The following is a 25,213-nucleotide window of genomic DNA, read 5'->3' as shown; positions in this document are numbered from 1 at the left end:
GTCAAGCAAAATAGAGGAGACCAGACTGCAGGAGACAGCAGACCTGCAAGGCAGCCATGGCAGGTTAAAGAGCTTGGATTTAAACAAAGCATTCTTTGCTTGTGTTACTAATGACACGTAGGGATATTAAAGGTATAACATTTAAAAAGCTAACCTCAGTTTCCCTATCTGTAAAATGGGGATAATGTTACTGACTTCCTTTGTAAAGCACTTTGAGAGCAATGGATAAAAAACTCTAAAGAGCTAGCTATTATTATTTTCACCAGTTATGTTGTCTGCTCATTAATAGCATTTTGCTCACCTTGGACAGTAAAACTAATCTGGGCTGTTCATGGTCACCTTCACATGCTGGTTCTCAGGCACTAGCAAAGCATTACAGTGTCTGCACGCAAAGATCGCAGAGTGATAACTGCATCTCCTGATGGAATTGGTGTAGAGAAGACAAAACACTAAGCTGTGAGTCAGGAGGTCTGAGGTCTAGTTCTGGCTCCCCTCTTGACTTGGATTACAGTGTAAATGGGTAAATATCCACTTAACCTCTCTGTGTCACAATCTCCTTGTCTGTAAACCAGGGAGAATGGACCGTACTCAGAACTGTGAAGTGTTTTATAGATAAGAGGGACACTGTAAGGGCTAAGTATTATTCTGATAGAAAAGGCTGTTTTCATTTAAAATTAAAAGAAAATCATGAAAATGTTTCTATTATTATTAAATTGTATAAAACTTGTATTTTTTTTACCCAACCTACGTGTTGGGGTAAAATGACCTGACTGCTGTGTTAACATGGCATCAACATTTTGACTCCACCAAGAGATAACATGATACAAAGAGCCCTGTACAACACAGGATCTTCTCCTTTCAGAGCTGCCCAGTTTTTGAGGAAGATGGCTGACCCTCAGTCTATTCAGGAATCCCAGAACCTCTCCATGTTCCTGGCGAACCACAATCGGATCACACAGGCAGGTCGCTTTCCTTCACTCTTTCTCCCACCACTTGCTCAGCAAAGTTGCCAGTTAGTGCAGGAAGGGGAGGCATGATTGCATTGGCAGAGCTAAGAGTGCTGCAGGTTTGGCTCTTGAGATGACTACGTTGTTCATTATGCCCTCGATCTAAAGCCCAGTGAAGCCAATTGGAGTCTTTCCGTTGACTTCTGTGGGCTTTGGATCAGGCCTTACATCCAGCTAACAGAACATCTGGGATGACTTTAGAGTTCTCAGGGTATCAGCTACCAGTGATAATAAGAAGGTGTGGGGATCAAAAAGACACAAGATGAGTGGGATGAGGTTGTCTCTTTGGTAGAGGATTTACCCTTCAATCTCTCATACTGAGGTTCCTGTTTTCACCTACTGGGTGTATCCATGCCTTGAGTTTTCGCCAGATGAGACATACACAATGTAAAATACAGATGGAGCCAGGAAGGTCCACACTCCACACTTCCACTCCTTCTTGGGGATTGCAGATCAGAAAAGGGCTTCAAAATGCTCCTTCCTGATCCCATGGTTTGTGCTGTTGAGGTGGAACATGACACAAAGACAAGAGACGACATTAGCAGAGTGGAAAGTCTCCTCTTGAGCCAGATCATTTCTCTTCTGCCTGTCACGTCACAGTGTTATGTTTGGCTGTTACCCCTGGTTCTCTGGTGACCACACTGGAAGACTCAATCTAAGGAGGGAGTGTTGTTCCTGAAGGCCTGAGAGCTGGAGAAAAGGGGTTTGTTTCTCATGCCTGGTGCCGTAGTGGAGCTAACATTTCCTATACAGCCTCAGGTGAGGCTAGCAGGTGACATTCTCCTCTTGCTCCTGGTTCTGAAACTGTGTCCTTCGACACAAGGTCAGGATGACTAAGAACCACTAACCGTTCAATGAAACACAGAGGGCCCTGTCAGTCTGCAAACTGCAGGGTGAAAATCTTGCTCCTCGAGCCTCCAAACGTTTCCTCCACCTTCTTCTCCCTGGCCCTTCCACTGTGGGATTAATGTGGGGTGTGTTGGTGCTTCAGTGTCTGCATCAGCAGCTGGAAGTTATCCCTGGCTATGAGGAGCTGCTGGCGGATATTGTCAACATCTGTGTGGACTACTATGAAAACAAGATGTACCTGACGCCCAGCGAGAAGCACATGCTCTTAAAGGTAAATCCGGCTTGTGCGCGCTCTCGCATTCTTTGGCTTTTGTTCCATTTCTTAGCGGTGAAATCCCTTTGTGCTCCCACCTCTGTTTTTTCTCTCCCTTTTTCTTTCCTTTGTTCCCTTCCTCCCTTGTGGTATCAGATTTGTGGGGAGGGGGGTCTCTCCACGCACACAGAGCCAGATTCTTCTGGAGACAAGGGCTAGAATGACAAGGATGCAGCCTCTCCAAGGAATATCAAAGCTCCTGCAAAGCCACCTTGCTCCCTGTCCTGCCCACTCTCCATCTTCCCTCCCTTAATCTTTTCCTCCTTCCTTCCATTGGGAATTCATAGTCTCCACTGCTTGCCCCACTTCCTACCTTTACTTCTCCCCCTCCAGGCCCCATGACGTTCCGTCCAGCTGAGCAGAGCCGGGCACAGCTGTACACATGGGTCACGCAGGCATGTTCTGAAGCATTACCTCTGCCCGGGGGCTGCGTGTGCTGCTTCCATGGCATTCCCAGCTGCCAGAGCAGTGACTCGTCCCTGTACGGCGCTTTCAGTAGGTCACTGGGCTGCCTTTTCTCAGTCTGTTCTCTCTCCTCTCCTCTTTATTCTTCCTGTCCTTTCTGCTTTCCTTCCACAGACCTTTTTTTCCCTTCTTCCTTTCTCTCTTTACTCTGTTTCCTGTCGCTCCTCGCCACCAGCTTTCTCCTTCTGGACCCTTTACCAGGTCTGCAACCCAACCCAGCGTGCCCAGAGGATACGATGGCTGTACCATGCATTCAGCCAACTGGTGGAGCCTCTCACTGATGAACGGGAGAGCTCTGTGCACGGCAGTCAAGTGGTGCTTCTGTTGTCACACGCAAGTGTTTAGGAGCCGCTCTTTGCTTGCATGGGCCAAAAGCAGCCTCATGTGGCAAACCAGTCCCTGGATCTGGATCTGAATCCCCCCTCCCCGACTTAGCAGCCCCTGAATGGTGCTGCTCAGGCCCCTGGCTAGCAGTGATGGAACCAATTGTTGGATTCTTTGGGCTCCTTCCAGCATTTGTGCCGTGACCCCAAAGAGGCCATAAAGTGAACGTGTCAGGATCTCAGGCGAAGGTAGGCAGGACTAGTGGCAGGAGCTTGATAGGCAGGAACAACCGCCGGGGCTCAGAGTCAGTATCACGGTCAATAGTCAGGCCAAGGTCAAGCCAAAGACTGGTATCGGATCAGGCTGAGGGTCAATACCGGGTGTCAGGATCCATGTGAGTGTTCCTTGGTTCAAGCAGGAGTCATGGTCCTAGTCAGAGCTGAGGTCAATAGTCAGAGTTCACGAACAGAGAATGCAGGGTGGTCATGGCAGCTAACTAACGATTCACATTGTTACCTGCTGAACACTCCCTGGCCTGCCCCTTGTGTTTATATAAGTACAAAGTAATGCACATTGGAAAACATCATCCCAACTATGCATACAGAGTGGTGGCGTCTAAATTTAGCTGTTACCACTCAGGAAAGAGATCTTGGAGTCATTGTGGATAGTTCTGTAAAAACATCCACTCAATGTGCAGTGGCAGTCAAAAAGCGGACAGAATGTTAGGAACCGTTAGCAAAGGGATAGATAATATCATAGAAAATATCATAATGCCACTATATAAATCCATGATATACCCACACTTTGAATAATGTGTGCAGTTCTGGTCTCCCCATCTCAAAAAGTGTAAATTAGAATTGGAAAAGGTACAGAGAAGGGGTATGAAACAGCTTCCATATGAGGGAAGATTTAAAAGACTGGTACTATTCATCTTAGAAAGGAGATGACTAAGGGGGATATGTTAGAGAAGTCTATAAAATCATGAATGGCATGGAGAAAATTAATAGGGAAGTGTTGTTTACCCCTTCACATACCAAAAGAACTGGGGGGCATGCTGTGAAATTGGTAGGCATTCAATTTAAAAGAAACAAAAGAAAGTAAGTACTTCTTCACACAATGCACAGTCGACCTGTGGAACTCATTGCCATGGAATGTTGGGAAGGTCAAAAGTATAAATGGATTAAAAAAAGAACTAGATAAGGTCATGGAGGATTGGTCCATCAATGGCTATTAGCCAAGATAGTGAGGGACACAACACATGCTCTGCGTGTCCCTAAACTTCCAACTGCCACAAGCTAGGACTGGATGACAGGAGATGGATTACTCTAAATTGCCTTCTCATGCCCTATAAAAAGGGAATTCCCTTCTGACCTATGCTGTCTATTTATCGTTTCATCACAATGACTCTAGCCTCTCCTGTTGTCTCCGTGTCCTTCCAGGTGATGGGCTTTGGTCTCTATCTGATGGATGGGAATGTCAGCAACATTTACAAACTGGACACCAAGAAGAGGATCAATCTTAGCAAAATAGACAAGTTCTTCAAGGTCAGTGGCCTGTGCAGGTCAGGTTTGAGATTGCTGTCAATTAATGATCCAGCCTGCTTGGGTGTGATTTTTAAAGCAAACAACAAACATATTTAAAGTTCAGATAAAGGCCTAAGGATCCTCAGACTGATCCAGGTCCTTCTTGTGGCGACGGAGACGGTTGGATTGCCATGGCTCTGGGTGAGCAGGTGGCATATTTCTGATAGTCGTTTGTACTCGCTGGAGAAATACAGGGTTTTCCGGCCCTATTGAAATTCTAGTCCAATTCATTATGGTTTCTGAGGTTAATGATTGGCTTTTCTTTTCTCTTTAGCCACCATTGACAAAAGGAGCCAAACAACCCTTTGCCTTGCTTTATGCACCCTCATTTCATCTGGAAATCAGAGCCTCTGTAGGGTAGAAATGTGAATTGGAGGCGTGTGTTGGCTTGAACCTGCACCTCAAAATGCTCAGGAGGTTCTGTAGAGAATTAATGATGGAACAATTTCACTCCTTTCGTTCTGGGCTGGCCTGTGGCTGTATGCCATGCTGTGCTCAGGGAGTGGGTTGCAAAGGGTCTGTGCAGGAATGGGAGCACCTGGATAAGTTCCGCCTGGTTCCTCCTGGTTTCCTCCTGAGACTCTGCGTGTATGCCAGGATGTCCACCCATACCGGCCCAGCTCCGTTGGCTGCTGCAGAAAAAGCAAAGGGCTAAGTCCCTGCACTTATTCTGCCTCTCTTTCCCCTCTGTGGGTAGTCCAGTACCTAGCCCTTAGCAGAGTGCCTGCAACGCCTGGCTTGGGTAGCAGTTGTTCCCTCAATAGGAGAAAGAAAAGGAGTACTTGTGGCACCTTAGAGACTAACAAATTTATTCGAGCATAAGCTTTCGTGAGCTACAGCTCACTTCATCGGATTCATTCATAGGAGAGCGTCTTCTCCCTTCCATCGCTTACATGCCCAGAGCCAGCCATAAATTGGCCCTTTAGATTTGGGTCACATCAGCACTAGCAGACATGGTAAGATCTGGCATTGAATAGTTGTGGCTGCAGCAATGAATAGGAGAATAAAGCATGCTTTCCTTATGAAATGTATTGTATCCTGTTCACTTCCCATTAGCTATGGTAATACTTACCGTTAGCTTTCCGTCCACTGAGTCCTTTTGCCAATAACTTCCCTTTCATCTAGTCCTGTTGACTTAATTTTCCTCCTAAAATGGGGCGGGGGAGTGAATCCCTGCACTATTAACAACTTCTGCCTCATTTGAGTGAAAATGAAAACCAACCTTGTACTTAATGGATGAATATTGCTCAGCCACGAAAGGATTTTGCCCTCTTACATAGGGCTGCTGTTTGCTGCCTTGTCACTCTCATCACTTCCTGTCAACCCATGGTGATGTTAGTGTAGGAGATGCGTTGAGCCCAGGAACTTGGGTTAGACTAAAGCATTTAGGTCCTCAGGAGACTAAAGTGTTGTGTGCCACAGACAGAGAAGAGGCGAGACCAAGCTGCCACCAGTGCCCGAGGCCCATGCAATGGCTGGATCCTTGTCCGTTTCTGAAGTCAGCAGGAGCCCTTAATGCTAGCGTACTGCTTTATTTCTCTTTGAGGGGGCGGGGGGGGACGGGGTGAGTGGTTCAGGGTTATTATGTATTTATCTTTTCTATACATACACTCTTCTCTCTCCAGCAGCTGCTGGTGCTTGTGTATGGCCCATTGCCTAGGGACTCCCGGGGGCTGGAGATGTGGCCCTGTACATTACTGAGCAATAAACAGGGTATCACCAAAGCCAGGGGCCGGGAGGTCTATGGCAGGATGATCCTCCCTATGTAAAAAGCCTGGCATAAGTTTTCAGTCATTTTCATCATCTGGGATGCCTGTGCGTCCAGGTGTGCACCTCCCCTTCAACTGGCAGGCCCAATCCAGCACCTCAGGGGCAGAAGATGCCTTCTCGTGTCCTTTTGTGTTGCTCTCCAGCCAAAGGAAAACCTCTACCATATTTCAACCCTCTTATGTTTTCTTTTCCAGCAGCTGCAGGTGGTTCCCTTATTCGGCGATATGCAGATAGAACTGGCCAGATACATTAAGACCAGTGCTCACTATGAGGAGAACAAATCCAAGTGAGTGCCTGCCGTAATGTCTCTTGGCTTCCATGTGTCCGGAAAGGGAAGGGAGTTGTGACACTCCTTCTCTAGTGTGTGAGGTCTGTGTGTGGCTGGCTCCAGGGGCGCAAGTGTGCCCAAGGGTGCTTGGGCAGGAATGCACAGGAGCGAGCATGCCTGAATGTGAGGTCAGTTGTCTGTACAGGCGTATACGCGTGTGTGTGAAAGACAGGTCGTTCCTGCAGGCACGAGTGTGTGTGTGCAGGAAAGTGAGAATGTGGACATATAAGTGTGCCTATATGTAGGGTGCACTGGGTGTGTGCTCACAGTCATTGGGGAGTGTGAGTGTGCATCCATGTGAGTGTGCGTGGGTGGCTGTGAGTTTAGGCACATGAGTGAGAAGGCACCCAGGAGTGTCATATGGCTCTGTGCCCATGCTTGTGTACTTGCACAGGAGGGGGGCGTAGCTGTGAGTGCCGGTCTGAGTGTTCATGGGTGTGTGGGCACTCAGGTGCACAGGCTGTGTGAATGTGAGTGATGTGTGCCTGCTCTGGGCAGATTTTAATCCACATTTTTGATCCGGGGTACAAAATCCTCCAGAGCATGAACACAGCACTGGATTCTATCTGTGCAATAAGCAGGGCACCTTTTCCAGTGGAAGCAGTTACAGTGAGCCACTCCACAGCCCTTCCCCACGCGGGAGGTTTTCATATGGGACACAGGGAATGAAACATGCACCTACCAGTCAGATCCATTTGACGTGAGTTTCTTAATAGTGGTGATTCCATGTTCCTCAAACAGTTTCTTTCCCTGGGGTTTGGTGGTGCTGTTGGTTTATGGAATCATCTAGGATCTGGATTCAAATCCAGTTTAGCTCTCACGTGAAATGAGTGTGAAGCTGTCAGTTTAGATCACATCACATACACACACAAACACACCTGTCTGCACGGTTTGGCGCAGTGGTCAGTTACTGCTCCAAAGCACGTCAGAGATGGATGTGGATATCCCTGTGATAGGTTGGGATTAAGGTGCATTTGCAACTTTGCACATGGCACATAAGCAGTGCCTGACTGAGATAAGCTATTGTCCCAGGTATCCATCTGGCTTTCCGTGAGCATTCTTCTGTGGGACCAAATAACAGAAAAGCAATACAAAAATGTGCTGTGCTGCTTTCGTGTCTCCACTGTCCCAAGGAGCCTCTTAGGCATTGATTGGTTCAGTCCTTGATCATTCCTAAACCAACATTGTCCGCTGTGTTAAACTGCTATTGCTGATTTTTGTGAAGTGGACTCAAGTCCGCATAAAATGAACTAAAGGCTTCAAACTCAGTTCGCTTCTCTCCTCAAAGTGAAGTGGAGCCTTAAAAGTCATTTGTTCACTGATCCATCTACTCTAGCTACCAAGGCTCTTCAACGGTCTCATAAAGAGACCAGTCTCCTTTCATGGGGCTAGGAAATTACTCAGTGTTTATTACCAGGCTTTCATTTATATTCCAGTTTCACAATGGAGGCCAGGCACACCTAGGATAGGCTTCCACTCCTCCCGTGCTGGCTGGAGGTGTCCTCATGCACCTTCCCAACCAAGAATGTATCTGACCTTCCCTCACTCTTTGAGTTGTTTGCACAATGTTAATTATTTTTGCACAAGGAATTTTGAAACATTGTGGGTGGGGTTTCAAAAATTCCCACCAGAACTTTTGGGGGTTTTTGTTTTTTACAAAAAAGCAGGTTTTGAAAACATTTTGGGAAAAAATTTTTGGTTGGTCAGTCCAAGTTTTCAGTTTCCGAAAATCAAAACTCAGAATTTTTTAACAAAATGTATCAGTAAAAAATGGAAATTTTTGACCAAAGTGAAAATGTTTGTTTTGATCGTAAAGCCATTTGTTGATTTTAAAAAATGTTTCAATGAAAAATTTCTACCAGCTCTCCTCATTTTGCCATCCTAGAGTCTAATTAGCTGACTACCTGTCTGACTAATTACGTTTCTAATGTGCCCATCACCACAGTACGTGGGCACCACATATCTCTCCTCCCCCTGCCTTGCTAATACACAGGTTCCTTTTTCACACACTTCCTAACTGAAGTTGCATGGGACTTTGGCTACGAAACTGCTCCAAGTGTCTATGTGGGGGGGGCCATTTATTCCCTGCACCCTTTTAGACTTGCATTTTCATCATTTTCCCCCTTTCTGTCCCTTCCTCCCACCTCCCTCACTCCAGATGGAATTAATTGTATTTTTCTTGCACGGCATTTTATTTCTTCCCTGTGGACTACAGTATATGTGGCAGGCTGGGCTGGTGCAGCACCGGCCATCCCTGTTAACCTGCCGATTCTCTTGTGGGAAGCACAGCACACTGAAATGGGTAAGAGCCGAGTAATGGGATTCTGGGATAGCACCATCAAGCACTTACCAGAACTTCAGCCACCACAATTACCTGCGCCAGGAGCTTGTGTGGACATAGTCTCATGGGAATGCTCCCACCACAAGCAACTTATTCAAGTCCCTCTCCTGTGCACAAGAGTGTCAGGCAGCATCTAGCCACAGAGCAGAAACAACACCTTGTGTCATACCGTGGCCTGTCACGCGGCATGAAGAGCCAATTCCGAATACTCGAAGCAGCTGCCATGACGATAGTTCATGAGAATCCCATGGGCTGACATTTGTGTGCAGAAAACATTTTTGCGATAAGGCCAAGTTCCAAGTCTGGATAGTTCATGATCAGGAATACGGGGGCTAAATTCATTGAATGGACCTAGTTCTTATTTCCACTAATACTCTTTTATACTGGCCATGTAAAGGAGCCAGGACCCTCACTTTAAGGTCCTTTAAAGACTACGAAAGAGAATCCTGGCCAATCGATTGTTCTCTGCATATTAAATTATATACAGGTTTTTTGCTGGGGTAGGAATAAATAATCCAGGACCAAAAGAAGAGCAGGAAGGAAGCAGCGTTCCTTGCTGTGCACTGCAGCGGTACCCCACTATTGTGGTAGAAAACACAAACCAGAACTTCAAGGCTGGGCGCACAGAGGATGATATTGTCCAGAGATGGTTATCCTCAGGGTTGGGAGGTAGGGATTGGGCGATGCACAGCCTGTGTTGCTCCTATTCGTTCCCTGAGCACTCCCCTTACAGTAGCATGGATAGCAGCCTAGAGATGGCTGGCTGTTTACTGCTCTCCGTGGCTGGAAGGTAAGTACAGCATGCCCATCTGCATTACAAGGGCGGAATTGAAGGAGGCTTATCCTGGCAGAAGAGGTAGATGAGAACCCGGTGTAACACCATGTAAACCAGCCTCGGGACGGAGGAAGACCGTGCATCACACACACGCTTTGTCCAGCGGCTCAGGGTGGGACACGGGAGAGGACTGCTGCACGCTGAGTCCCGATGCTCTGAAGGTGACAGGCTTTCAGAGCGCCCAGGGAAGGCGGCAGCTGAGCGGGAGGTCGCGTTCCGCTGGGTGCCCTCTCCGTTAAAGAGGCCGCTTTTCTGCCCAGGTGGATGTGCACTCAGAGCAGCATCAGTCCCCAGTACAACATCTGTGAGCAGATGGTCCAGATCCGAGACGACCACATCCGCTTCATCTCTGAGCTCGCCCGCTACAGCAACAGTGAGGTACGTTTGGGCAGCGGCCACCTCCGGCCGCCACCTTAGATGGTGGGCGTCCCCCGGGGTGAAGGAGGAGGAGTCCAGTGAATGGTACAGCACGTCACGTCCATGTTCCATGGGGGGTGAGAGAGACGCGAGTGGCATGAACTACCGCTGAAGTCATCAGTAGATGCAAGTTGTGTAAACTGGATGAGCTTCTAGGCGTGCTGCAAAAGCCACTTATCTCTTTGTTACAATACTCCATTATTGACAATATAGTTCATATGAATAATATTGCAACAAAACATATATAATTCATTGTGTGTCGGAGCACCTGGAGCTTTGCACCGGTGTCTTTTTATTATTTAAATTGAAATAAATAAACTACCTGCCAGGGCTTTGGAGGAAGATTCATGGGAGACTAAAGGACCTGTCTTGCTCTTTGGATGTATTGGCTGACTGAGTCCTTTCATATTTGCCTGTGATTATTATTTGCTAATTATGATCTAATTGGTAGGGTGCCAGACCTTGTGTATGCGTGTTTTTCTGTTGTTATTTAAAGGATTCACAAATTGCTGGCTTATATTTGGGGCATCTCAGGGACATCTCTGAGACACTGGGATGATAAGGAAGGAGTTGTATTTTCTCTTATGTTATAGGAGAGACACCACTGAGTCCCAGGTCTGTAGGAAATACGCTGCTTGTGCGCTTACTAAGAGTCAAGTTGATCTAGGATTGTAACAATAGTTTGCTTTTCCTGTGGGGGATACGTTGCCCGTTGCATTTTTGGCATTTCATCTGGGAATCAGGGGAGCTAGACCTCTCATTCCATAGCTTGCAGTCGTGGCTGAAGAGCATGGCCTTGGGTTTATGACTCTAATTTTGCCACTGTGTGGGGGTCTCCAGGTGGTCACTGGCTCGGGGCTGGACAGCCAGAAGTCAGATGAGGAATACAGGGAGCTCTTTGACTTGGCTTTACGGGGACTGCAGCTGCTCTCCAAGTGGAGCGCCCATGTCATGGAAGTGGTGAGTACCAACAACGGTCACATCCCCACCAGGTGCTTGCCTTGAGGGCTGGGAATTTTTCACGGTCAACGAGAAATGTGAAAATTTAGTCGACTGTTTTGAAAACAGTTTTCACTGAAATTCTAAGTTTTTCATTGAAATTTCAAAATTTGGCTTTTTTGTCACCATTTCTAAAACGCGGGTGATGCTGACAGTTGTTTTATTGAGAATTCTACGAATAAACATTAAGGGTCAGCTTGATGTTAGAAAAGTACAAGAACTTAATGCCAATGGCCCAGAAGTCATTAGCAACCCTACAATAAACAAAGCAAAGTGCTCGCACACCACGGTGGAGTCAGATCTGGAAACAGCTTGTTTTCAAGCTTCCCAAAGGAATTATTATCTATAAACAACAGGAGTGGAGGCGAGGGTGTGTTTGTCTAAAAGGATGGAAAGCCCTCTTTGCATGATGTGCCATTTCAGTCTGCTCAGCTGTGCTCCTTACAAGTTGCGTTGGTTTTGTTTTCTCCTTCCAGTATTCTTGGAAGCTGGTACATCCCACCGATAAGTTCTGTAACAAAGATTGCCCAGGCACCGCTGAGGAGTATGAGAGAGCCACCCGGTACAACTACACCAGCGAGGAGAAATTTGCCTTTGTGGAGGTAGGTGCTAAGAGTGGCTCGTTTTGTCCAAAGGGGTGGTCAGCCCTCACAAGGAAGGGTGGTCTCATGGCTAAGGCAGTAAGATGGAGACCTGGGTTCAATTCCCTGCTCTGCTATAGATTTCCTGTGTGACCTTGGGCAACTCACTTAATCTGGGATTTTCAAAGCCATCTAGGGGAGTGACACACCCAATCTCCACTGACATTCAGTAGGTGTTGGGCACTTAATTCCCTTCACAATCCCAGGCTTCATCTCTCAGGGTCTCAGCTGCAAAATGGAAATAATACTCCTTCCTTTCCCACCAGAGTTACCTCTGCGAATGCAAGGAAACTTATCTAGTTTTGTTCCTTTTACCCAGGTAATTGCCATGATCAAGGGTCTGCAAGTGCTGATGGGCCGGATGGAGAGTGTCTTTAACCAGGCCATCAGAAACACTATCTATGCAGCCCTGCAAGACTTTGCCCAGGTGACCCTCCGAGAGCCATTGAGACAAGCAGTCAGGAAAAAGAAGAATGTCCTGATTAGGTGGGGCCCAAAATGTAACTTAAAGCATATCTCTATTTACTGTGGTCCTGTCTGCAGCCCAACCCCCATGGGCGACCCTCTGTGTGGGCAGCCCTTCCACAGCTATAACCAGCCATACGCCACATCCCAGAGCCTACCGGTGCGCCTTGCCCAGCACTCGTGAGCAACACACCCGTAACGAACCAAGGTGAGCTGCTTATCCTCATGTGACCAACGCACCTGTAACCATCCGATGGGTACAGTCCAACCCTGGTGAGCCACCCTCCCAAACCTAGCCGGTGCGAGTACCCATCCCACCAGGTGTCCATGCACAATGTGTTTTCCCTCCTCTTATGAGCATGACATTGGGCATTTTCTCCTCACATTAAAGGCAAGTTTTAAAGTTTTGCTTTCACCATCCCAGTGTCCTTCAGGCAATCCGGAAGACAATCTGTGACTGGGAGGGAGGTCGGGAGCCCCCTAATGACCCCTGCCTGAGAGGCGAGAAGGACCCCAAAGGTGGATTCGATATTAAGGTTCCTCGACGAGCAGTGGGTCCATCAAGCACACAGGTACGTAAACCATCTCCACTTCTCCAGGGAGTCCTGGGGCCATAAAGTCATCCAGCGGTGGCCCATTCTGGGGGTTAGTTGTTGGCCCCTATAGTCTTCTCTTTTCCAAAGTCTTTGCATATGTCTTATGCAGGTAGCTCCCATTGTTGCCTTTGGTGCATCACTTGTCCTACAATACATGCTAGGGCCATCTTCTTTGTGGGTCTCAAATTAATAATGGAAGCAGCCTACAGGATCCAGCCACCGGGTGGAAACTCCCGGGGGGGGGTGGGGCTGGTTGCCTATAGAGCACCATGTGCTGCTGTATCAGTCAGGATGCTGCTGGTTGTTTTAAAGCTTTACATGGTGCGGACTATGCTGGAGTCGCTCATCGCAGACAAGAGCGGCTCGAAGAAGACTCTAAGGAGCAGCTTGGATGGGCCAATAGTCCTGGCCATTGAGGAGTTTCACAAGCAGTCCTTCTTCTTCACCCACCTTCTCAACATCAGCGGTGAGGTTATAGCAGAGGTGGACTTGCACCCGGTCCTGTCCGGCTGCGCTGCACAGATGGGACGGGCATAGGCAGCCTGGTCCGACGGGTCATCTTGCTCAAGAGTGGTATTTTACTCGCCAGCAAATTTTACTTTGAGTCAAGGGTTTGCACTGTGGTCTGATTTCAGGCGTGTTACCAGATCCTGGCCACCTCTTAAGTGAAGATGAATGCTGCAGCACTAGCAAATGAGGGGTGGTCTTGTGGGTAAGGCTCTGGGCTCTTTTTCTGGCTCTGCCACAAACTCCCTGTGTGACTTTGGCCAAGTCACTTGATATCCCTGAGCCTCGGTGCCCCAGTTATAAAGTGAGGATCATAATCTTTTCTTCCTCCTACCCGTAAGGTGCTCAGGTACCATGGTGATGGGTGTGGTTTGAGAACTGTGATGGAATAGCATAGCTGAACTGCATTTAAAATAAATGTTATGCCTGGCCTACAGGGCCTGCCCTTTGCTGTAGGTTTCCCCTAGTTCTCTTGCAGACAGTAAACTCTGTGTTCTCCCGGTGTGGGGGAAACATCCTGTCTATTTCCAGAAGCCCTGCAGCAGTGCTGCGATCTCTCCCAGCTCTGGTTCCGAGAATTCTTTCTGGAGCTGACCATGGGCCGTCGGATCCAGTTCCCCATTGAGATGTCCATGCCCTGGATTCTCACGGACCACATCCTGGAAACCAAGGAACCCTCCATGATGGAGTAAGAGCCTAAGGGTGGTTGTGGGTGGGTTCATTAGCTGGACCTCAGGCACTAAGGAGCCTATCCTAGGAGACAGAAGTTTTATAAGAGGATCATAATAAGTATTCAAGTGTACATGTGACTTTGTGATACAGTTGTGCATGACCGGGCCTTTTGTTCTGTTTGTAAACGCCGAGCACAGTGGGGCCCTGGTCCCTGGCTGGGGCTCCCAGGCACTGCGGTAATACAAGGAATAAATAATACTAACTCTTATGCCATTTGTTATGCATTATAACTGCTTCCTTGTGAAAGAAATTGTTTTCTACTCTAGGGGCAGGTGCAGCAGACACTAAGGTCCCTTTGCAAAGCTAGAGAAGCACAGAAGTTTCTTAAAGGGCAGACAGTGAATGCCCTGGCATGGATGGTGGTGCGGGAGACCCTCAGCTAGCAGAAAGCCAGCTGTCCTCTAGCTACTTCCAGCAACTGTGATCTAGGGACTGTGGGGGGAGTTTCAGGAGCTGGAGTAGGTGGAGCTGAAAGGCACGAGGTTAGAGAATTCTCCATTCCAACAGACGTGGCTGGGCTGGAGTGGTTGCAGAGGGGCCATATGCCTTGTTCTGGTGCTTGGTGCAGGAGCAAATGTCACAATCATCACCATATGTGGGGTCTGGAAGGAATTTCCCCCCAGGTCCAATTCGCAATGACCTTGGGGGTTTTACACTTTCCTCTGCAGCCTGTGGGTCACTTGCCAGGATTATAAGGGTATATCTCGATTCATCCTTCCCTTGCCACTGCGGGCGCCTTGGGCACCAGTGCACCTTGGTCCCTCCTGTTCTCTGCCTGTGGCACATCGTAGTCTAGTCTCCTGTGGGCTGCAATACTTTGGTCTCATTGCGATTGTTGGGTTGAGTGTGTGGGTGGTGGGTGGTGGTGGTGCCCTGTGGTTTATAGGAGTTGAGATTAGATGATCCATTCTGACCATAAACTCTATGACTCTAACATGAACTGTTTTCTTCCCCTCAGGTACGTGCTGTATCCCTTGGACCTGTATAATGACAGCGCATATTATGCCTTGACCAAGTTTAAAAAGCAGTTCCTATACGATGAAATTGAAGCTGAAGTAAGTTCTGTTCTTCTTTATTTGTCTGACTGTGCTATGAATGAAGAGCTCCCTCTCGCTTCACAAACGTGTCCTGTTTGACTGAACAGACCAATTTTTCAGTGAATTAATTAGAGGTATCCCCTAAAAAAATAAAATAAAATACTAAGAAATATTCAAGAGAAGGCTACAAATTTCCAAAGGAGCCTTTGTATTCCTGCTGACCAATGGCCCAGTCGGCAATCAGCTCCATGTGGATCCAGTGAAAGCAAAATATTCACGTTTGGGGTGTGTAAAGTGTAACTAATGGCTGAAGAGTCCTGGGATGTCAGCGGGGAAAGAGGCAAGAAAGGGCATGGAGGGCAATTGTTTTCAGCAAATAGTAAATTTGCCAAAAAATGCATATTTCTTCACATCAAAACTATTTGCAAATTGGAATTCGAATCGTGTCAAGGCGTTTTTTTTCCCGTAACTGTCCAAAGCCTTTCATTTCGATGTTTTCGAAAGAGGCTCTTTTGATGTTTCGTTTTTAATTGATGTCTCGTTTCGCAATGCCATTCAAAATGGTTCCTTCAGCTCGTTTCATTTCAACAAGAAAAACCAAAAAATTTTGTTTCAGTTCAAGTCAACATTGTTTTCCACTCAGCTCAAACTGAGAGATAAAGGGGACAGGGGATGGGAGAGGAAGGCTTTACGGTAGGATTCATAACAGGCGAGAAACATAAATGCTCAATGGTCTGCATTCCTTTATCATGAGAGTGTGGAAACCCCTCTGCTAGGTGACAGGAAATGTAGGGTAAAGTGCTTTGTTATGGATGGCGTTTTATTAAAACAGTGGTTCTCTCTCTCTCTCTCACACACACACACACACGCTCACACTTGTTCTAAGAGCCTATTTCTTCTATGTTGTTTATACCCTTGTGATGTATATTTCTTTCTCTGTCAGGTGAACTTGTGTTTTGACCAGTTTGTGTACAAGTTGGCAGATCAGATCTTTGCCTATTACAAAGCAATGGCTGGCAGGTATGAGAATCCCGTTGCTGCTGATTGTTATTACTGTTTGCTCTGAGGTATCCTCTAGCGGCTCCAGGGAGGGTTCAAGGATGTGTTGTTCTAGGTCCTCTAGGCACACAATAAAAGAGACAATCCCTGCCCCAAAGAGCCATGATCCTTCTAACCATTTAAAGGCATACACTTTACATACATACATAAGGTCCGTGCACACTTGGGAACTTTTAGTGTGCGGTAGCAGGGCCCACGCAGACTGTTAGTACATGGCACACCAGTGCTCTCTAGATGTATGCCCTGCCTTGCCGCGCACGCACTCTCCATTTACACAAGCCGTTGGTGGTGTGTCCGAGAACGATGGACAGCAGGGTGGCAGATAACAATGGCAGCTGCGAGTTTGACGAGGTGGGGGTGTCGAAGAGTGACTCACTGGCCAGCGTGCCGCCTCATGGCTGGGACCTGCCTTTCAGGACCTGCCCCTCAGACTCCACCTTCCAACAGCCATTCGGCCCGTGTGGTGGTCTGTCTCTTCTAATGACTCGGTGCTCCAGCCAGGTCATGTTCAGTTCACTCCTTCTGGAGTATCAAGTGTCCACTACATCCTCCACCCCTCCCGGGCTGCTCTTTAACCCCACTCTTCTTTCAGAGTTGCGGGTTCCCAGGCATTCCCTAGCGTCCCCAGGCAGACTCCAAGCCAAGCCACTGTTGCCTGCCTGGGGCTTATGCTCTTAGACCCTCTGGGTTCTCTCCATCTCCCTGTTCCTCTTCAGGAAGACTGACCCAAGAGGCTACCCAGCTGGAGTCTAGACCCTGTTTCAGGGCCCACTACGGGGCTAGCTCCACCCCTGTGGGTGCCTTCCGCAGAGAGAGCCCCCTTCTCTAGCCCCCTTCTGCTGAGCCTCCTCTCCCTGGGTATCTCTCTCCTCACTGGCTTGAGCTTCTTCTTTGATGAACATCTAGCTCCTCCCCAGCTGAGACTGATAATAAACTGCACCTAGCATGCCCTCTAGTTACAGCCAAGTGGCTGCCTGAACGTTCGGGCACCTATTAACCCTTTATCTACCAGTGTGGGGTTATACACCCCCATGACAGAGGGGTATAAAAATATGGTTAAAGAGAGGGAGGAGGGGTTGGGAGAACCCTCCCAGCTCATAAAGGGGATGACTCAGAGAAGGCAGGACTCAGAAGGGGATGTACCTACCCTTGGAAAAGATTAAGAGGAAGGAGAAGGGATGATGGGGCAAATGCACTGATAATATTTTCCTTTTCCAGTGTCTTACTGGATAAACGTTTCCGGGCTGAATGTAAGAATTATGGCGTGATTATCCCTTACCCGCCATCCAATCGCTACGAGACGTTACTCAAACAGAGACACGTCCAGGTACAACAGACGCAGCCGCCTCAGACATTTCCTAAAGGTCTCATGGTCTCTAGGGGATTTAGCCAGGTCCTGCTGTCAACTGAAAATGTCAGTGTCTCGGTCATGTTCTATTGTTGGGTACAGTCAAGATTAATGACAACAGATTTCCTATATTTAAGAAGTAACCGGAAAACTGAGTCAAAAGCATTTATCATTATTATGACAAGGCATCAGGAAAGATTGGTTATATACCTTCCAGGTTCCGAACCCCCTTTTAGATAGAGATAGACCCAACCAGCGAAGTTTGGATCCAGATCAGAACTTTCTCCACCTTCCAGCTGGTTTGGCTTTGGGGCTCTAGTTTGGATCCATCTCCCCTTTTCCCACTAGTATCTTTTCCTCTTGTCCACAGCTGCTGGGTAGATCAATTGACCTGAACAGGCTCATAACTCAGCGTATTTCAGCTGCGATGTACAAATCATTAGACCAGGCCATTAGCCGCTTTGAGAGTGAAGACCTGACCTCCATTGTGGTAAGCTCAGTGATTGTTTGAAAGGGCTGTAGAACCAGAGAGTATGATATACTGATGTAGTATGTATATACACCATTGTCCATTACCGCATTGAAATCACATATACAGTAGTTTTCTCCCCATTTGTGAATTCTCTTCTCTTCTTTCTGTCCTATCTTAGGTATTTCTAGGGCTCCCATCATCCACAAAGGGACTATATTTGGGAGTTTCATAGTGGGGGATCTTCACAGAGCACAGATGTTAGAGTCCTGTGATTTGGGAGAAGAAAGTCCTGAGTTTAATTCCCCCTGCTGCATCCATGTGGCTAAACTCTGGCTTAATGTGCCTGTGTGCATATGGTTCACAGCCACTGATACATTGCAGGACCATCAGAGTCGAGTAGTGTAAAATTACCAGTTTCCACATGCCAGGGATTCTGCTGTGAAAGGTGTTATTCTAGCAAGAATGTGCTCTGTGGGGAACAACTGCATTTTCCACCTGTAGGAAGGGAAATGGTTGAATGGGACCCCTAGAGTGCAAGTACAAATGCCCTTAGACTTTTGAGTTCAAACAATGTCTTTAATATTTGACAGGTTTCAGAGTAACAGCCGTGTTAGTCTGTATTCGCAAAAAGAAAGGGAGTACTTGTGGCACCTTAGAGACTAACCAATTTATTTGAGCATAAGCTTTTCGTGAGTATGCATCTGATGAAGTGAGCTGTAGCTCACAAAAGCTTATGCTCAAATAAATTGGTTAGTCTCTAAGGTGCCACAACTACTCCTTTTCTTTTTAATATTTGATACATCCTCACTTGGAAGACCACGTGTGTGTGTGTGTGTCTATGTGTATAATCATAATATGTATGTATCTAAGTACACTGTATTTATAGTGTGTATATGTATAATCATCTTCTTGCTGATCGAATAAGACTTCTGTTACGATCTTGATAATACATAAAACCCTGCCGCTGTTGCTTTGCCTGGTGCAGGAGCTGGAGTGGCTCTTGGAGATAAATCGTCTGACACACCGGCTGCTGTGTAAGCACATGACTTTGGACAGCTTTGATGCCATGTTCCGAGAGGCCAATCACAACGTCTCTGCGCCTTATGGGCGTATCACCCTGCATGTCTTCTGGGAGCTAAACTTCGACTTTCTACCCAACTACTGCTACAATGGCTCCACCAACCGGTAAGAAAAAATAACAAGAGGGGGCCTCTGGAGGCCCTGTTTCAAAACTGGACGTAACTCACAGCCCCCGCATCCACCACACAAAACGCCCACGGTCCACGCTGACAACGGCAGGTTTCCAGTCTGTACCAAGGCAGGAGTGTTTTCATTTCCCATGTGATGCACCATGGCATTGTAGAGACAAGCTTTAACCTCTCTGCTCTGCTTAGCCTTGAAAGAACAATTCAGGGTTTGCATGCAACAAACAGTGTGGTTGGACTGAAATGCAATTAACAGGCACTGTCGTTTCCTCTCCACACTCACTGCAGGTTTGTACGGACAGCAATCCCATTCACCCAGGAACCACAGAGAGACAAGCCAGCCAACGTCCAGCCCTATTACCTCTATGGATCAAAGGTCAGTAACGAGCCACATCAGCCAGGAAGAAGGACTTTATTTAGGGAGGCTGAACAATGAGGAAAGCAGATTGTACACACAAATCAGTCACCAGGTGGGAAATGCCAGGCAAGGTTCATTAGCAGAATGCCAGAAACACACAAGTCGGCTTGGCTTTGCTGAGACCGAAAAGCTGGGCGAGGCAACCAGTGTGTTGCCGCTTTGTCAGTTCTTCTTTCCTCCTGAAAGCATCAGTGTCAGAGTGAGCCGAAAGGCCACAGCCCTGTGTTGATGACTAACACTGGGACAGAGCCACTGAACAGCCCCTGTCTAGAGATACAGAGATTAGAATGGATTGGTGAGACTCAGCGAGGGGCTCCCCTCCCACCCAGTTATCGGTACCACAAGAGCACTGGGATCCCTGTAGTCTGAAAGGTGAATTATTGAAATGATGGTGTGTGTATATATCAGTGTCAGGCAATCTATCAATCAGATGTATATGGCAGACTTGTTTACATAGAACTGGGGAGGCCTGGGAGGTAATGGTAGTGGCTTTAAGAGTGAGTTTTATTACCAGGGAAAGGTGACTGAAGGCCCTATGAGATGACTGCACAGCACAGATACAGCACGTGCAGGGACACTGCAGGCTTATCTAGTCACCTAGGAGTAGATGACTCAATATTCCATTCCTAGAGCCCCGAGCTACCCATAACCCCACCCAAAATGGCTGATTGGTTTTCCCCTGAAGCAATTCCGTAGGTGAAAGGTGCCCTGAAGACTGAAGTCCCCTAAGCAGGGCCAAAGCCTGTGAGGTGACTGCAGAGCCAGAGAAGGCCATGAGAGTTGCAGGTACTCAGACCCTCTCGGGATTTGGTCCCCAGTGACTAAGTACAGTACAGGCAGCTGCACTGCAGGGCGTAACTGTAACAGTCCCAGGACTTGTGCTGTCTCCCACTAAAGTCTAGGGAAGTTTTGCCTTTGACCTCAAAGCAAGCAGGATCAGGCCTACAGTTTAGTTCCACCTCTGAGTCCATGTAAACCTGGCCCTTTCTGCAGGGGGTGCCTGCTGTCGAGGGGTGGCTGTTGTCGTGGTGCCATTTTCCACCCCAAGTTCGATCCCAGGGCAACGTAGTACGAACACCGAAACGTGTCAGGTCAACGTTTGCAGCATGAGAGCAGCCCCACTGAAATGAAAAACAAATTGCCGTGCGTTCCCCGTGCTGGGAGCTCCTTTTATTTCCCTTTCATTTGAACCCGTGCTGAGGTAAGATGGCCCTCTTGTCATCACTGCTTTGGATTGGAAAGAAGCAGTGGGGGGACCTATATGGGCTCTCTGTCATGATACTGGAACTCCTCATTAGGATAGCCGTCATGGGGACTTCCAGCAGCTCCTCCGTCAGTCCAGTGCTCAGAGTCCCCTCAGGCGAGCTTGTCTGTTCATCCGCTTCCCTCTCTGGGTTGGCACTATTCTGCCTCAGCCTTGACACTTTGTGGCACCTTGAGGACCAGAACTGCAAACAGCCATAGACCAAGAAGGCCGTAAAGCAGAGGAGCAATAGGCTGCTCACCATCCACATGGAGGTGGCAGATTCCTGCTTCAAGCCGCGCAAGGCCCCCGGGTGCTGGTCGAGAGTGTGGAACGTTGTACAGTGGTTGCTGGAGGGGTAGGAGTTTTTACATGTGATGCACAGAATGTAGATGGTTGAGGGAGTAAGTCTGTGGAGGACCAGGGAGCTAAGGGAGTGGGGGACCCTCTCCTTGCGATGGAAGTTCTGGCGCAAGTGGCCCGCAAAGACGCTGTTCCAGTTGGGACGGTAGATGACGTGGTAATAGTTCTCCGGGCAGGGGTTGTTTGTGGACCAGGAGACAGTGGCTCTTGTGTCAGAGATGTTGCAGACTTCAATGTTCATAGCGGCTCTGAAAGGAGAAGCAAGGCAATGCTTAATGTACTGGGCCTGAGCCAAAGCCTATCAAAATCTGCTGGGCTCTTTCCACTGACTCCGAGGCGCTTTAGATCAGGCCCATATGGTCTTCAGAAGTAAAGAGAATTCGTAATAGCTAAAGCTGGGTAAGAAATGCAGAGACACGTTTGTGAAAAATGTTCACAGCTTTTCAGGAAGACTTTTTACTGACATTTTGTATTCTATTTGTAAACTTTTCATAGAAACGTCAAAAATTCAATAGCTTTCTACCAGTCCCACAGTTCAGTGGCAATGGTTATTTCCAGCAGTCCTGGTTTACTAGAATAGAACTGATAAATTCAACATTTGCACGTATCAGTACAGTTCTGCCAATAGCACTCTCACCTCTGTCTTAGATAATTATATAATACCTATCATCTCACAGTCTTCAATATATTTACCTTCCCAACAGCCCTGTGAAGTAAGACCGTGCTATTGCCCCATTCTAAAGATGGGGAAACTGAGACAGAGAGAGGCTAAGTGACTTGCTCAAGGTCATACACGAAGTACATAGCAAAGCGAGGAATTGAACCTGAGTCTCCCAAGACCCAGGCTAATACCTGAACCATTAGACCATCCCACCTCATGACTAGAAAGTTACCCATCCGAAATAACAAATGGGACGTGGGTTTGTCCCTGATGCTCAGATCAGACATTAAACCTCTGCACCTTGTTGCTGGGTTTCTAGCTAGAAGCTTTTGCTCCCCAAGGAATTTAAAGAAGACTGCAAATTTGGTTAACTTAAACTAGTTACTGATTCAACACAAGTCTTTCTCTTGCTTGAGCTTCCAATAAACATTTGGACTGTAAATCAAAGTTCCGTAGCACTCACTGGAAAAGTGCCCGGTGACTGTCGTATTTGCCTAAACACTCACTGCATTTTCAGTCGCTAACTTGTTGCTTTAGAAAGCATCAGGTCTTCCGATATGTCATGTGTTGTGCCAGTCAGGGATCCTGACTGGGGAGCTTGCTTGCTACTGAAATACAAATAAATTCAATAACAACAGTAGTCAAATTAATAAAATATAGTCAGGAAATAGACTTTTACCACCATGCGTATTCAGCAGGTGAATTTTATTGAAATCTACCATTTAGCTTCAGTCAGGGATTATTTTGTAGAGCCCCTCTAGTGGGTCACCTAGTCCCTTTCCTAACTTCACTGCAGGATCAATTCCTCTATACAAATTCATTTCTGTAAAGCAGAAACGTTCAGCTCTTCTCTCTCTGCTGTAGGCAATATTTACTTCTTTGCTAACTAGATTAACGCTATCCATCTGGATTTTCTCTCTTTTAATTTGCTTTCTTTCTCTTTTCCTATGTTATTCTTTAATTCAAGAAACATCTCACCTAACAATTGCTCTGTATCCTACTTTCCTCTCGTGAACAGCTAAATACATGCACACATAACTGAGTAGCTACCTAATCATTGAAAAGCTATTTACCTTTCTCGGCATTTATCTTAAGCAGTGGCCAATAAATGTTCAGTCATGAGGCATGAATCTGAGCTTGCGATGCCTTGCCTTCCTCTCCACAGCCAGAATCCCTGGATAACTCCCTTGGTTGCGGGCTGATTAAATCCATCACCTCTCCATAGTCTTGTATTATACCCTTCTTTGATTGCATCATCACTCGCCATAGCAACCAATAGGAAACTGTAGTCAAGCATCTTTCAATGAATTGGTGAGTGCTGTCTCTAAAAGCTTTTGTCTGGGAGAAGTATTTGTCCATGAAGCTGAAAGAACCAGACATGGTAGTTTTGTTTTCTGGCTTTTTTTTTAAAAATGGGGGCTAATTAGCAGGAAAGCGACTGCAAGCAGCCAGCCCCCACCCTCCTTTTGTCTCAGTGCCATTATCAGTTCTCTAAATGGCTTTCGTAGGTTCAGCGATTCCAAGGCCAGAAGGGACCATTGTGAGCATTGCATTAGACTTTTCACTGCTAGATAGAAGAGCCCATTATTAAATATTTGTTCCCCATGGAACAGATCTGACCTGTCAAGGTCCCTTGCAGTCCCACATTTCTGTGATTCTGATTCTACGGAAGTACTTATTGTGATAGACTCAAGGAGCTCCGCTGAGTTCGCTTAACAAAGAGAAGGTTAAGGGGTGACTTGACCTACATGGTATAAAGCAGATTCTAATCTTTTAATCCTCTCTTAACCCTCTCTGATTTATTAACCCTTCTTGAATTGTGGACACCGGAACTGGACACAGTATTCCAGCAGCATTTGCACAAGGTTCTAAAAGAAAAGAGTTTTAATTCAGGCTGAGGAAACATGCCTGCACATACAGGCATTTGCTTTTTCTGCTTCCAAAGCGCTGTCTTGACTCTGACGCTTGAGTCCCATTTGTTCTTGTTGCTCAAGAGGATGATGGCTTGGCAGTCTAAACGACCCTCCCTGGGACCACAGGTTCAAATCCCAAGAATGACACATTGGGCTCCATGCAGTGCACTTTCAGATGAGATGCTGAGGTTCCCAATATGCTTTTTAGTAAGAGGATGGGGACTGCTGCAGTGCTTTCTCCCAGCACTATAACAAGGTAAGGTACTGACACCCGCTCACCCTGAGGTGCCAGTCTTTCTGGGAGGCTCTGGGAAGGATTTGGAGATTCTTCAGGGTCAGAGATGCTGTAGTATGTAAATATAAAATACCATTTCCAGTAAAGCAAAGTGTCGCCTATTAAAACTCTGTCACTTAGATTCATAGATATTTAGGTCAGGAGGGACCATTATGATCATCTAGTCTGACCTGCACAACGCAGGCCACAAAATTTCACCCACCCACTCCTGCGAAAAACCTCTTACCTATGTCTGAGCAATTGAAGTCCTCAAATCATGGTTTAAAGACTTCAAGGAGCAGAGAATCCTCCAGCAAGTGACCCGTGCCCCATGCTACAGAGGAAGACGAAAAACCTCCAGGGCCTCTTCCAATCTGCCCTGGAGGAAAATTCCTTCCCGACCCCAAATATGGCGATCAGCTAAACCCTGAGCATGTGGGCAAGATTCACCAGCCAGATACTACAGAAAATTCTTTCCTGGGTAACTCAGATCCCATCCCATCTAATATCTTAGTGGCTTGTCTTTAATCTTAAGATCTCGGTGACTTTTAAACTGTCAGGAAAATCTAGCTGACATTCTGTCCTTCGCCCAGGCTACAAGGGCATCAGCTGATCTTTTCTCCAGGTACTCCACTTTGCCTGGAAGCAGCCCTGGCTGCGATTTTCAAAGGCATCCAACTTCTATTGAATTTCAATGGGATCTAGGCAGGCTCCTTTCAAAAATCATAGCCACAGGGGCCTAGAAATGACTCTGTCCCATCTGGTTAGAGGGAAAGACAGGAAGGCAAATGTAGGATGTGCACAGTGTAAGCTGTCGGAGTCACTGGTGATAAATAGGCTTGGAAGCATTTGATTTTTATTAGTAAATGTATGTAAACGTTGATTTCACCACACACACATGCAAGTGGACAAAAGAATATTTCCATCGATAATAACTGAAATGTACAGATAGACAAAATAAGAAACATGCTGCTTGAGAACCTCTTAAAGTTTGATTTAAGGATATTTACTTTGTATATTTTTCCATGTGGTGTTGACAACTTGTGTG

At 47.0% G+C, this 25,213-nt stretch overlaps 2 protein-coding genes across 4 annotated transcripts in view; one reads left to right on the top strand and one right to left on the bottom strand.

Annotated features, from left to right (window-relative positions):
• CYFIP2 (cytoplasmic FMR1 interacting protein 2) overlaps window positions 1-25,213 on the top strand; it is a 77,792-nt gene that overhangs the window by 18,655 nt on the left and 33,924 nt on the right. For 2 of the 3 annotated variants that reach the window (XM_084636361.1, XM_084636360.1), the window contains exons 7-23: window positions 863-959; window positions 1,999-2,127; window positions 4,398-4,502; window positions 6,506-6,597; window positions 10,076-10,193; window positions 11,073-11,192; window positions 11,708-11,833; window positions 12,192-12,358; window positions 12,762-12,909; window positions 13,246-13,399; window positions 13,972-14,128; window positions 15,131-15,227; window positions 16,153-16,229; window positions 17,487-17,595; window positions 17,987-18,106; window positions 19,074-19,273; window positions 19,582-19,669. In XM_084636361.1, the coding sequence (XP_084492487.1) occupies window positions 863-959; window positions 1,999-2,127; window positions 4,398-4,502; window positions 6,506-6,597; window positions 10,076-10,193; window positions 11,073-11,192; window positions 11,708-11,833; window positions 12,192-12,358; window positions 12,762-12,909; window positions 13,246-13,399; window positions 13,972-14,128; window positions 15,131-15,227; window positions 16,153-16,229; window positions 17,487-17,595; window positions 17,987-18,106; window positions 19,074-19,273; window positions 19,582-19,669 (2,104 nt within the window). The remainder of the gene's footprint in view (window positions 1-862; window positions 960-1,998; window positions 2,128-4,397; window positions 4,503-6,505; window positions 6,598-10,075; window positions 10,194-11,072; window positions 11,193-11,707; window positions 11,834-12,191; window positions 12,359-12,761; window positions 12,910-13,245; window positions 13,400-13,971; window positions 14,129-15,130; window positions 15,228-16,152; window positions 16,230-17,486; window positions 17,596-17,986; window positions 18,107-19,073; window positions 19,274-19,581; window positions 19,670-25,213) is intronic. The other variant, XM_084636362.1, reaches the window with a different exon arrangement.
• On the bottom strand, window positions 19,697-23,249 carry FNDC9 (fibronectin type III domain containing 9). Its single transcript, XM_084636904.1, has 2 exons — window positions 23,052-23,249; window positions 19,697-21,565 (listed from the first exon to the last, which is right to left on the bottom strand). The coding sequence occupies exon 2, from the start codon at window positions 21,556-21,558 to the stop codon at window positions 20,893-20,895; it is 666 nt and encodes a 221-aa protein (XP_084493030.1). The 5' UTR covers window positions 21,559-21,565; window positions 23,052-23,249; the 3' UTR covers window positions 19,697-20,892.

Source organism: Lepidochelys olivacea, assembly GCF_965140295.1.
Source record: "Lepidochelys olivacea isolate rLepOli2 genome assembly, chromosome: 8".
Classification (NCBI taxonomy): Eukaryota; Metazoa; Chordata; order Testudines; family Cheloniidae; genus Lepidochelys; species Lepidochelys olivacea.
This window is presented reverse-complemented; position numbering and strand designations above follow the sequence as displayed.